The sequence below is a fragment of the Pelophylax lessonae genome (assembly GCF_965119305.1).
Source record: "Pelophylax lessonae genome assembly, chromosome: 3".
NCBI classification, from domain to species: domain Eukaryota; kingdom Metazoa; phylum Chordata; class Amphibia; order Anura; family Ranidae; genus Pelophylax; species Pelophylax lessonae.
The window spans coordinates 25,520,519-25,532,601 of NC_138770.1; the positions used below are offsets into that span (position 1 = coordinate 25,520,519).

Genomic DNA, 12,083 nt, shown 5'->3' on the forward strand with positions numbered 1-12,083 from the left:
GAAATGTCCCCGTCCTCTGTATTCCCGGGATTCCACACAGGAAGGTCACACCATCCCTCACCATCATCAGGTAGATGAGGAACAATCACTGATAGTATCATTAGGATCTGTACATTATCTGCATTGTTACCATTGATGTCATTTTTATTATATATTCAGAGTAGAAACCTGAACGATTCTAAAGTTGAGGTTAAAGAAGAGATAAAAGAGGAGGATGATGAGGATGGGGTGATGGAGGAGTCAGAGTTTCTAAAGGAACACAAAGATCTGTACCAGAACACCATGGAGGAGTCATACAGCTACAGAAACCCACCAGAGAGATGTCCCCGTCCTCTGTATTCCCGGGATTCCACACAGGAAGGTCACACCATCCCTCAATGTTACAAGGTTGGTGGATTGGAGCATCTAGAACATGGACTTCTGGAGACGATGTGTTTTTGTTTTTTTTTATAATATCCCAATGCTAAAACTTATAACTTTAAGATGATATTCTCTCTCATTTTCTTGATTTAGAGTGGAGATCCAATCGATATAGAATTTGAGGTTAAAGCAGAAGAAGAAGAAGAGATGTATGTGAGGGATGATCAGCAGTCTATGGAGGAGGATGGAATAACGGGGACATTTATAGAGGAGGACACTCCTACAGAGATCAGCACAGGTGGGTCATTAACACTAAATTTATACATGACATAAATACATGTAATCCACCACTGATTACTGAATACCAATATTATGAGCCCTGACCCCTGCACTATATACTCTATGTTGTACATTACATACTCCTGACCCCTGCGCTATATACTCTGTTTTACATTACAGACTTCTGCTCTCTCCCCTCTACCCACTGCTATATACACCATGTCACAAAAGTAAATACACCCCTCACATTTTTGTAAATATTTTATTCTATCTTTTCATGTGACAACACTGAAGAAATTACACTTTGCTATAATGTAAAGTAGTGAGTGTACAGCTTGTATAACAGTGTAAATTTGCTGTCCCGTCAAAGTAACTCAACACACAGCCATTAATGTCTAAACTGCTGGCAACAAAAGTGAGTACACCCCTAAGTGACAATGTCCAAATTTGGCCCAAAGTGTCAATATTTTGTGTGGCCACCATTATTTTCCCCTCTTGGGCATGGAGTTCACCAGAGCTTCACAGGTTGCCACTGGAGTCCTCTTCCACTCCTCCATGACAACATTGCGGAGCTGGTGGATGTTAGAGACCTTGCGCTCCTCCATCTTCAATTTGAGGATGCCCCACGGATGCTCAATAGGGTTTAGGTCTGGAGACATGCTTGGTCAGTCCATCACCTTTACCCTCAGCTTCTTTAGCAAGGCAGTGGTCGTCTTGGAGGTGTGTTTCGGGTCATTATCATGTTGGAATACTGCCCTGCAGCCCAGTCTCCGAAGGGAGGGGATCATGCTCTGCTTCAGTATGTCTCAGGAAATGTTGCCATTCATGGTTCCCTCAATGAACTGTAGCTCCCCAGTGCCGGCAGCACTCATGCAGCCCCAGACCATGACACTCCCACCACCATGCTTGACTGTAGGCAAGACACACTTGTCTTTGTACTCCTCACCTGGTTGCCGCCACACACGCTTGACACCATCTGAACCAAATAAGTTTATCTTGGTCTCATCAGACCACAGGACATGGTTCCAGTAATCCATGTCCTTAGTCTGCTTGTCTTCAGCAAACTGTTTGCGGGCTTTCTTGTGCATCATCTTTAGAAGAGGTTTCCTTCTGGGACGACAGCCATGCAGACCAATTTGATGCAGTGTGCGACGTATGGTCTGAGCACTGACAGGCTGACCCCCCCCACCTCTTCAACCTCTGCAGCAATGCTGGCAGCACTCATATGTCTATTTCCCAAAGACAACCTCTGGAAGGACGCTGAGCACGTGCACTCAACTTCTTTGGTCAACCATGGTGAGGCCTGTTCTGAGTGGAACCTGTCCTGTTAAACCGCTGTATGGTCTTGGCCACCGTGCTGCAGCTCAGTTTCAGGGTCTTGGCAATCTTCTTATAGCCTAGGCCATCTTTATTTAGAGCAACAATTCTTTTTTTTCAGATCCTCAGAGAGTTCTTCACCATGAGGTGCCATGTTGAACTTTCAGTGACCAGTATGAGAGAGTGAGAGCGATAACACCAAATGTAACACACCTGCTCCCCATTCACACCTGAGACCTTGTAACACTAACAAATCACATGACACCGGGGAGGGAAAATGGCTAATTGAGCCCAATTTGGACATTGTCACTTAGGGGTGTACTGACTTTTGTTGCCAGCGGTTTAGACATTAATGGCTGTGTGTTGAGTTATTTTGAGGGGACAGCAAATTTACACTGTTATACAAGCTGTGCACTCACTACTTTAAATTGTAGAAAAGTGTCATTTATTCAGTGTTGTCACATGAAAAGATAGAATAAAATATTTACAAAAATGTGAGGGGTGTACTTACTTTTGTGAGATACTGTATATACACATAATATGGATTCTCTTTGTTACGCCTATTTCCTACCAGCTGGACATTTTATATCTGATAAAAAATCAAATAAAAATGAAAATAAATTTCTTCCCCCAAATCTGTAGACAATAAGTGGGAAATAATAATCCAATCTGTGCGATATCACCGCGCCGTGTAACAATCAGACTTACAATTCTAAAATATGAAATGTATTAAACAGTGTCAGGAAATGAATAAATAGTAATGTGATCGTCCAATAAGAGGATAGAAATGTGTGTCATGTGACACGTGTCATCAGTCAGGGCCAATATAAATGATAAAGTGCGAGTGCAGAAATTGCAGATGAGAAAGGTGCTGGTGGTCACTTCCACTCACCTTCCCATCTGACTCCTGTGTTACCAGCGAGTCCCACAAATCCCTTCCCCCTCACTCCTCTCCTCCTTCCTCTTCCTCCACGGTATATATGGGGGGGGAGGGTAGAAAATAACACCCCCTCTAGTGCTCTGTCTATCTGCTTTATTCAACATTAAAATACAAGATGATAGAATTACAAAGCCGGGACTTGAGCAGTGCGGACTAAACAAGCTTCACAATGAGATCCTTCACTCCGATACCCCTTCCCTGGGATGGCCGAGATGGGACGTCCCTGCGAAGGCTCCGCCCATATTTTATATCCCCCCCTCCCAACATATATACCATGGAGGAAGAGGAAGGAGGAGAGGAGGGAAATTATTTGCCACTTATTGGCTACAGATTTGGGGGAAGAAATTTATTTTCAGTTTTTTTGGCGCTGCATTTTATTTGATTTTTTATTTGTTTTTGTGCTTAGTGAAAGATACTTTTTTGAATGGAAGCTGCCATTGGGTGAATGTTTCTGTGAATATTTATACACCATTCTTTACACTACATGATTGTACCGATTTATTATTTATTTTATATCCCATTTTATATCTGATGATCTGATTGGAGGACAGACTTTTACATGTTGATAATAATGTGATAACATCCTCCAACTTTGGAACCTTAAACAGAAAGTGATAATGAGGGAGGAGTCAGTAACCCAATGATGGAGGTCTTCAGGATAAGTCCAGTCTTCATCTTGGTTGTTCTCCCCCCATCCTCACTCTCTGACCTCTGGTGGGGCTAAATAAGGAAGTGCGGTACTTCTTGTGTTGGGAAGATAGCAATGAGTGATAGAGGGGGAGGGGACACTCGTCTTATAATCCCCTCATCACTGTCACTCCTATAAAAGACAGTTCTCGTTTTTCCTCACTCTCTGACTAAGGTCCATGAATAAAGAAATGAACTGGTAGGAGATCAGAGGACCCATTTACTAGTTACCATGAGGGGGGAATTGTAAGATCCTCAGAGACAAAGCTGTCTGATGTGAGCGGAGTCCTGGTTTAGGGGAATCAATCTGCTAATGTCTAGTAATAATCTTTGTATTTCTATTTTAGTAGATGGACGGGAGATGAGGAAACCCTCAGAGGATTGTCTCACTTTGTCTCCAGTCTGTAAAGTAGAAGATGAGGACATCACACAGTATAGTCCAGGAGAAAACCCGGCTGCCTTAAATGTCCATCCGGCACCACACAGTGTAGATGGACCATCGTATTCCTCCTATCCTGAGGAACCTCAGACTGTGAGGGACGGTGCCGGACCATCGTATTCCTCTTATCCTGAGGAACCTCAGGCTGTGAGGGACGGTGCCGGACCATCGTATTCCTCTTATCCTGAGGAACCTCAGACTGTGAGGGATGGTGCCGTCCTTACAACAGATAAGCGGTTCTCCTGTACTGAGTGTGGGAAGTGTTTCCATTTTAAATGCAAACTTAATGTGCATAAAAGATCTCACACTGGGGAGAAGCCGTATTCCTGTCCTGAGTGCGGGAAACTTTTTTCACAGAAGTCCACTCTTTCCAAACATCAGAGATTGCACACTGGTGAGAAGCCGTATTCCTGTCCTGAGTGCGGGAAATGTTTTTCATTGAAGTCATATCTTACCACACATCAGAGATATCACACTGGTGAGAAGCCGTATTCCTGTCCTGAGTGTGGGAAATGTTTTTCAGAGAAGTCAACTCTTTCCACACACCAGAGACTGCACATTGGGGAGAAGCCATATTCCTGTCCTGAGTGTGGGAAATGTTTTTCAATGAAGTCATATCTTTCCACACACCAGAGATCACACACTGGTGAGAAGCCATATTCCTGTCCTGAATGCGGGAAATGTTTTTCAGAGAAATCCAAGCTTTCCACACATCAGAGATTGCACACTGGTGAGAAGCCGTATTCCTGTCCTGAGTGTGGGAAATGTTTTTCAGATAAGTCCAATCTTTCCACACACCAGAGATCTCACTCTGGTGAGAAGCCCTATTCCTGTCCTGAGTGCGGGAAATGTTTTTTACAGAAGTCTGATCTTTCCAGACATCAGAGATTGCACACGGGTGAGAAGCCGTATTCCTGTCCTGAGTGCGGGAAATGTTTTTCAGAGAAGACCAGTCTTTTCGTGCATCAGAAATTGCACACTGGTGAGAAGCCATATTCCTGTCCTGTGTGTGGGAAATGTTTTTCACAGAAGTCCAATCTTTCCACACATCAGAGATCGCACACGGGTGAGAAGCCGTATTCCTGTCCTGAGTGTGGGAAATGTTTTGCACAAAAGTCTAAACTTTACAGACATCAGAGATCTCACACGGGGGAGAAGCCGTATTCCTGTCCTGAGTGTGGGAAATGTTTTTCAGAGAAGTCCACTCTTTCCACCCATCAGAGATCTCACACTGGTGAGAAGCCGTATTCCTGTCCTGAGTGAGGGAATTGTTCCTCACTGAAGTCCTGTCTTCCTGTACATCAGGGGTCCCACACAACCCTGGAGGTGCAATAGTGCCTTGAGTGCTGGAAATGTCTTCGTTATGAATGTTGGTGGACATGTGGGGAAGAAGCACACCCTGATATACACCTCAGATATACTCCATGGCTGATCTTCATCATGTAAGAAACACTTCATAAGGAGATGAGAGATCATCAAAGACATGGATGAAGTGTTGTCCCGTGTTGGCTATTGATAGCAGGAGAGAAATAAAAATGGAGTCCTTACTTTTCATTGGCTGAGTACATTTTGTGCGGGAAGATTTCACAAACACTTACAGGTCTGCTTGTTATAAATGTGTTGATGAAATGTGACCCGCATTCCCCCAGTCATGGTGAAATGGGATTTCCTATAATGGTCAGTTCCATCTAGTGGCTATAATGTGCTTTCCTGACAGATGTTCATGACAGCATACGTTTTGGTAGCCCCGCCCTCGTTCCTTCCCTTTAAGACCCCACCCCCATAAATGTTCAGGATAAGCCAATGGCTGCGTTCCTTTTTTGTCCTCCTCACTTATAGGACCATTTTTGTATGAAGTTTTCCTACCTAATGGAAGTATTGGTGGGCGGGTCTGGTGCTGGGCAGCTGTGCGGGATGTCAGGAGCTTCCTTTGGTATCCAGAAGTCTTCCAGGATGTCCTGAGTGGTCATTGAGTCCCCAGCTATCAGCGGGGTGGTGTTATGGCACACATATGTAGAGGATCCATGCCTGGAGAGTGAGCCCTGTCATCGGCGGCCATTTGCATTGGCTGGGAGCCCAGCTGTTAGCGGGGGGCCATTAAGTGTTAGACACGTGAAATTCGTATCGGTGCGAATACAAATTCCGACAAATTTCTGGTTATTCCTAGATTCGGATGTATCCAAATCTCCAAATGAAATTATAATCAATTTTGTTGAAATCTGTTAAATTTGTTTTGTTTATTAATTTTCTAATGAATTCCAACTTCTCGGAACGATTAGAATTCGGATCAGTCACATGTCTTCAACATGAAAAGGATATTTAAAAAATTGTGTGTGCTTTGTTTTTATTATTTATTTTGACACTTTTCTGGTAAATAGGTACAGGTACTATGGTCCCGATACTCATTCACATGGGGGGAGGGGTGGGATCTGGGTTCCCCTTGGTAAAAGGGACATTCAGATTACGACAAGTCCCCTGCCTGCAGACCCCCACAACCACAGGCCACGGTTGTGGGGAAGAGGCCCTTGTCCCCATCAACATGTTGAAGAGGTGCTTTGGGGGGGGGGGGAGAGGTGCCCCACACACCCCCCCCCCCATGTTGAGGGCATGTTGTCTGGTATGGGTATTTTTTTTACATTTTGTGGTGGTCTTGGTATGGAATGGAGGGGACCCCATGTAATTTTTCTAAACATTTTTCTATTGCCGGCAATGCCGGCATTCTTTTCTTTCCTTTCATCTGTCAGCGGGGAAGTCCACTGACAGCTGATGAATCATCGGTTCCCAGCCCCTGCTTAACAACCAGCTATTTCTTCACACAGAATTCGAATCATTAGATAGTTTTTCAACCGATCGGAATCCCGATCGTTCTGAAAAGTTGAAATTCGTTAGAAAATTAATAAACTAAACAAATTTTACCAAAAACAAAAATAAATTTCACGAAAACTAAACAAAAGTAAACAAATACCGAAACCAAACTAAACAAATTCCATAATGAATCGAAATTAGTAACATAATGAATCTATCCGAAATGAAACAAATGTTTCCATTCTGCACATGTCTCCTAAGCGTGCCCAACCCAGATATAGCAGTTGTGTTCCTGCCTCTGGGATGCGGGTCGCCCTGCGGATGCATCGATTGCCCTGTGGAAGAGGTGCGTGACACGTGAGTATGTTTGACTTGAGGTCAGCAGAAGGGAGCAGACGCCATACGGGTTGCTAGGGAGTAACCAAAAGGAAAACCTATGGAGAGGACTCTGCTCTCTGGGTGATCGATGTGCATTGCAGCATCTTATCAAAGTTTGCTCCAGTCGCCTACCTTTGTCTTCTTTTCTGTCCTGAGGAGAGAACTGTTTGTTGAAGCAAGGTTTGCTTTCTGCGTAGCGGTACCCCCGCAGGAGCCGCTTGGATATTGGTTTGCCCGGGCCTCCCACTGATTACTCCACAGCCAGATACAGGGTATTTTCACACAGCCAGGTGCACACTCTTCCGCTCGTTGTCTCCAATGACCTAGGGGATGTGTTTTTATGTTTTATTTGGAGAACTTGGAGAGGAGAAGAAAAACCAGAGCTATCTTGAGAGTCCCAACATCCTATCTGTTCAGAGAAATGGGAACCTACAGATGTTCACAAGGAACCACTGTCATATGTGTGGACTTTAAGGGCACAGCATGAGACAGATAACAACTACATGGATTTATCCTAAAATAACATTTATTGATTTATCTAAAACCAGATCTCAATAAAATGAGGAAACTGGCCCCGAACTGAGCTCAACTCGTACACAGGAGATCAATGTCTCCTACTAATTTCACTCATGTACATCATACATATATAAGGATAAGTTGGTATATATCATAAGGTTCGTGTAGGTATAGATATTTCCTCTCTTCACTTAGATGTAACATTAAGTGACGGTCATGTACTTTTTTACTGAATATATCTTATTACTACTCTAACAATGTCCTTACTATATGGGATTTTTTGTCTCAGCTTTTTTTGTATACATGTCTACATTATATTTGTTACTGATGTCAACATTTGTATCAATTACTGTATATATAATAAATGACTACGTTCAGATTCTATTTTTGTATATCTTAGTTGGTGACCTGCCTCATATAAAGTCCCATGACCTCTGTTTTCTGTTTGCATTAACCATTAGGGATAGAGGCACGTCACTGTGTTTGCTTCGGATCATATTCCTGTATCTTCGTCTGGTCACTGGTCAACGCGTTTCACACAAGGCTTCTTCAGGACTATGAAGATGTACAGACAGTTTTCTCTTAAAATTAACAGACTCGATATTAGTGTTTCATAAACATAGAACATAATCTGTATTTATGTACATCATAATAAATACAAACATGGCTTACTAGCACACGGCCTTCCTTCCAACCCCCAACAAATTAACCCAACCTGGGGCAGACACAGGGGGAGGAAATCGGAACAAAATGTGTTGTGTGTATATATAAGTATTGGCCCTGATGATCCTAGGTACAAGATAAAATATACAGTATCTCACAAAAGTAAGTACACCCCTCACATTTTTGTAAATATTTTATTCTATCTTTTCATGTGACAACACTGAAGAAATGACACTTTGCTACAATTTAAAGTAGTGAGTGCACAGCTTGTATAACAGTGTAAATTTGCTGTCCCCTCAAAATAACTCAACACACTAATGTCTAAACCGCTGGCAACAATGTGAGTACACCCCTAAGTGACAATGTCCAAATTGGGGCCAATTAGGCATTTTCCCTCCCCGGTGTCATGTGACTCGTTAGTGTTACAAGGTCTCAGGTGTGAATGGGGAGCATGTGTGTTAAATTTGGTGTTATCGCTCTCACTCTCTCATACTGGTCACTGGAAGTTCAACATGGCACCTCATGGCAAAGAACTCTGAGGATCTGAAAAAAAGAATCAGGATATGCTGCATAAAGATGGCCTAGGCTATGAGAAGATTGCCAAGACATTGAAACTAAGCTGCAGCACGGTGGCTATGACCATACAGCGGTTTAACAGGACAGGTTCCACTCAGAACAGGCCTTGCTATGATTGACCAAAGGAGTTGAGTGCACGTGCTCAGCATCATATCCAGAGGTTGTCTTTGGGAAATAGACATATGAGTGCTGCCAGCATTGCTGCAGAGGTTGAAGGGGTGGGGGGTCGGCCTGTCAATGCTCAGACCATACGCTGCACACTGTATCAAATTGATCTGCATGGCTTTCGTCCCAGAAGGAAGCCACTTCTAAAGATGATGCACAAGAAAGCCCACAAACAGTTTGACAGCAAATTTACACTGTTATACAAGCTGTACACTCACTACTTTACATTGTAGCAAAGTGTAATTTCTTCAGTGTTGTCACATGAAAAGATTAAAATAGTTACAAAAATGTCAGGGGTGTACTTAGTTTTGTGAGATACTGTATATGTGTAGTAGTGTGATCTTAGGCATACAAATTCTTATACAAGAAGAAGGTGGGATAGAAACTACACTTTATAGAAAACCGACATCCGTCAACACGGTTTTACATGCCAATAGCTTTCATCCATTTGCAGGGGGGCACATTTGCTTTCGGGGGGCTCTCTTCTCTAAGTGGGGGGGACGATTTCTACAAGTGGCATGCACTTCTGATTCTGCACTTCAGAGAATGCACAAAGTGAATGAACACAGGAAAGGCTGAGATATATACCACATATACTGCAGGTGATCTCTTTTTTTTCCACCTCTTCGGCTCTATCCTGGTAAAATGCACTCTCTGCAACTTCTTCTGACTGCCCTATCCTCCATCCTTAAATTCTCTCTACTTCACCCCTCTTCTCCACCCCACAGCTTATATATATCACCCTCACTTCTGTCCTCGCCTTATTACTGCACTCACCATCTCCTGCTATTTCTAAATCCACATGCACACAAATCCTCCAGGACACTGAGGCATGTCCCCTCATATAAATCACACTCTCATATTACCACCCTCACCTTTCTGCTTCTCCTGGCCTCTGGAGACATATCCCCAAACCCTGGGCCTCCATCTACCCATGCTCAATACACCACCTACCCTACACCCTCTGGCTGCAGTCGCAGTCAGCACAATCTAGTTCCAATCTCTTTTCTTCCCAAGACCGGACTCCCTTTCTCTTGCGCCCTTTGGAACGCCCGCTCTGTCTGTAATAAACTCCCCTCTCTCCATGACCTTTTCATCGCTAACTCATTTAATCTACTCGCCATCACCGAAACCTGGCTGCACGAATCCGACACTGCGTCTTCTGCTGCCCTATCCCAAGGTGGTCTTCTATGGACTCACTCCCCTAGACCCAACGGACGCAAGGGAGGGGGTGTCGGGATCCTTCTAGCCCCACATAGCTCCTTTCAGGTACTTCAGCCGCCTCCCTCTCTGTCACTCTCCTCATTTGAGGTACACTGCATTCGTCTTTTCTCCCCTGTCTCTCTAAGGATAGCTGTGATCTACCGCCCCCCTGGACCAGTATCAACCTTTCTTGATGACTTCTCCGCCTGGCTACCCTACTTTCTCTCTTCTGAAATCCCCACAATCATTCTCGGCGACTTCAACATCCCTATTAACTAACACTCCTACCACTTCCAAACTTCTCAAACTAACCTCCTCCTTTGACCTGAAGCAATGGATACATGCTTCTACTCACTCTGAAGGCAATATCCTTGACCTTGTTTTCTCCCACCTATGCTCCCCGCACAACTTTTCCAACAATCCTTTCCCTCTCTCTGATCACTACCTTATTAGTTTCACTCTCTCCCTCTCCTCCACCTCCTTTCCCTCCAGCTACCTTACAGTTACCCGCAGAAACCTACGCCATCTCAGCCCTTCTCTTCTCTACTCTGCTACCGACCACCTCTATGACAAAATTGCACCCCTGTCCTGCACCAACCTAGCCACTTCTGTCTACAACACTTCACTCTTAGCCTCCCTGGACACATTGGCCCCCCTCACCACACACCGAATCAGGCCCCGACCCCTTCAACCTTGGCAAACCGATAACACTAGAAGTCTGAAAAAGCATAGCCGTGCTCTTGAGCGCCTATGGCGTAAGACTCGGTCTCAGAATGATTTCAACCAATATAAATCCGCCCTCCAAAAATACAATTCCAGTCTCCACACTACCAAACAGACCTATTTTATCACTCTCATTAACAGCCTGTCATCACGCCCCCGGCAACTCTTCGCTACCTTTAACTCTCTACTCCGTCCTCCACTACCCCCTCCCACCGACTCAATCACTGCCCAGGAGATTGCCAACCACTTCAAACAGAAGATTGACACAATTCGTAAGGACATCGTTGCTGTTCAGATACCTTCCTCCATGCCTTATGCTTCACGCCCACAAGTGTGATCATTACTTCCCTCATTCAACCCCGCCACTACAGACGAGGTTGCTAAACTACTTGCTAATGTCCACTTAACCACCTGCCCTCTGGATCCTGTTCCCTCGCAAATGCTACGTTCACCTTCTGGCCCTATTCTACACTCTCTAACCCACATCTTCAATCTCTCCCTCTCTTCTGGCATCTTCCCCAACTCTCTAAAACATGCACTAGTCAGCACCATACTTAAAAAGCCCTCACTGGACCCAACCGATCTGAACAACATACGCCCTATTTCCTTGCTCCCCTTTTCATCCAAACTCCTCGAACGTCTAGTCTACAACCGACTGTGCGACCACCTTGCCGAGAATAGCCTCCTTGATCCCCTTCAGTCTGGATTTCGGCCTCAACACTCCACTGAATCTGCACTCCTAAAGCTGACAAACGATCTGCTAACGGCCAAAACCAATGGACACTATTCTGTACTCCTACTTCTGGACCTTTCTGCTGCCTTTGATACGGTTGACCATCCCCTCCTCCTCAAAAAACTCCATGCCTTTGGTCTCCGTGACTGTACTCTTCACTGGTTATCTTCCTACTTATCTAACCGCACCTTTAGTGTTACCTACAATTCTACTTCCTCCTCTCCTCTTCCCTTCTCTGTTGGAGTCCCCCAAGGCTCTGTTCTTGGACCCCTCCTATTTTCAATCTACATCTCCTCTCT

The 12,083-nt window shown here is 44.4% G+C and overlaps 2 protein-coding genes across 2 annotated transcripts in view; both read left to right on the forward strand.

Annotated features, from left to right (window-relative positions):
• Nucleotides 1-693, forward strand: part of LOC309549812 (uncharacterized protein) — a gene marked incomplete at its 3' end in the record, with an annotated part of 143,307 nt that extends 142,614 nt beyond the window's left edge. Inside the window, exon 9 of the mRNA XM_082250315.1 lies at nt 514-693. Coding sequence (XP_082106441.1) covers nt 514-693 — 180 coding nt within the window. The remainder of the gene's footprint in view (nt 1-513) is intronic.
• Nucleotides 1-5,285, forward strand: part of LOC309550250 (uncharacterized protein) — a gene marked incomplete at both ends in the record, with an annotated part of 974,848 nt that extends 969,563 nt beyond the window's left edge. The window contains one exon of the mRNA XM_082250660.1: nt 4,404-5,285. Within this exon, the coding sequence (XP_082106786.1) occupies nt 4,404-5,285 (882 nt within the window). The remainder of the gene's footprint in view (nt 1-4,403) is intronic.
• Nucleotides 5,286-12,083: the final 6,798 nt, after the last annotated feature.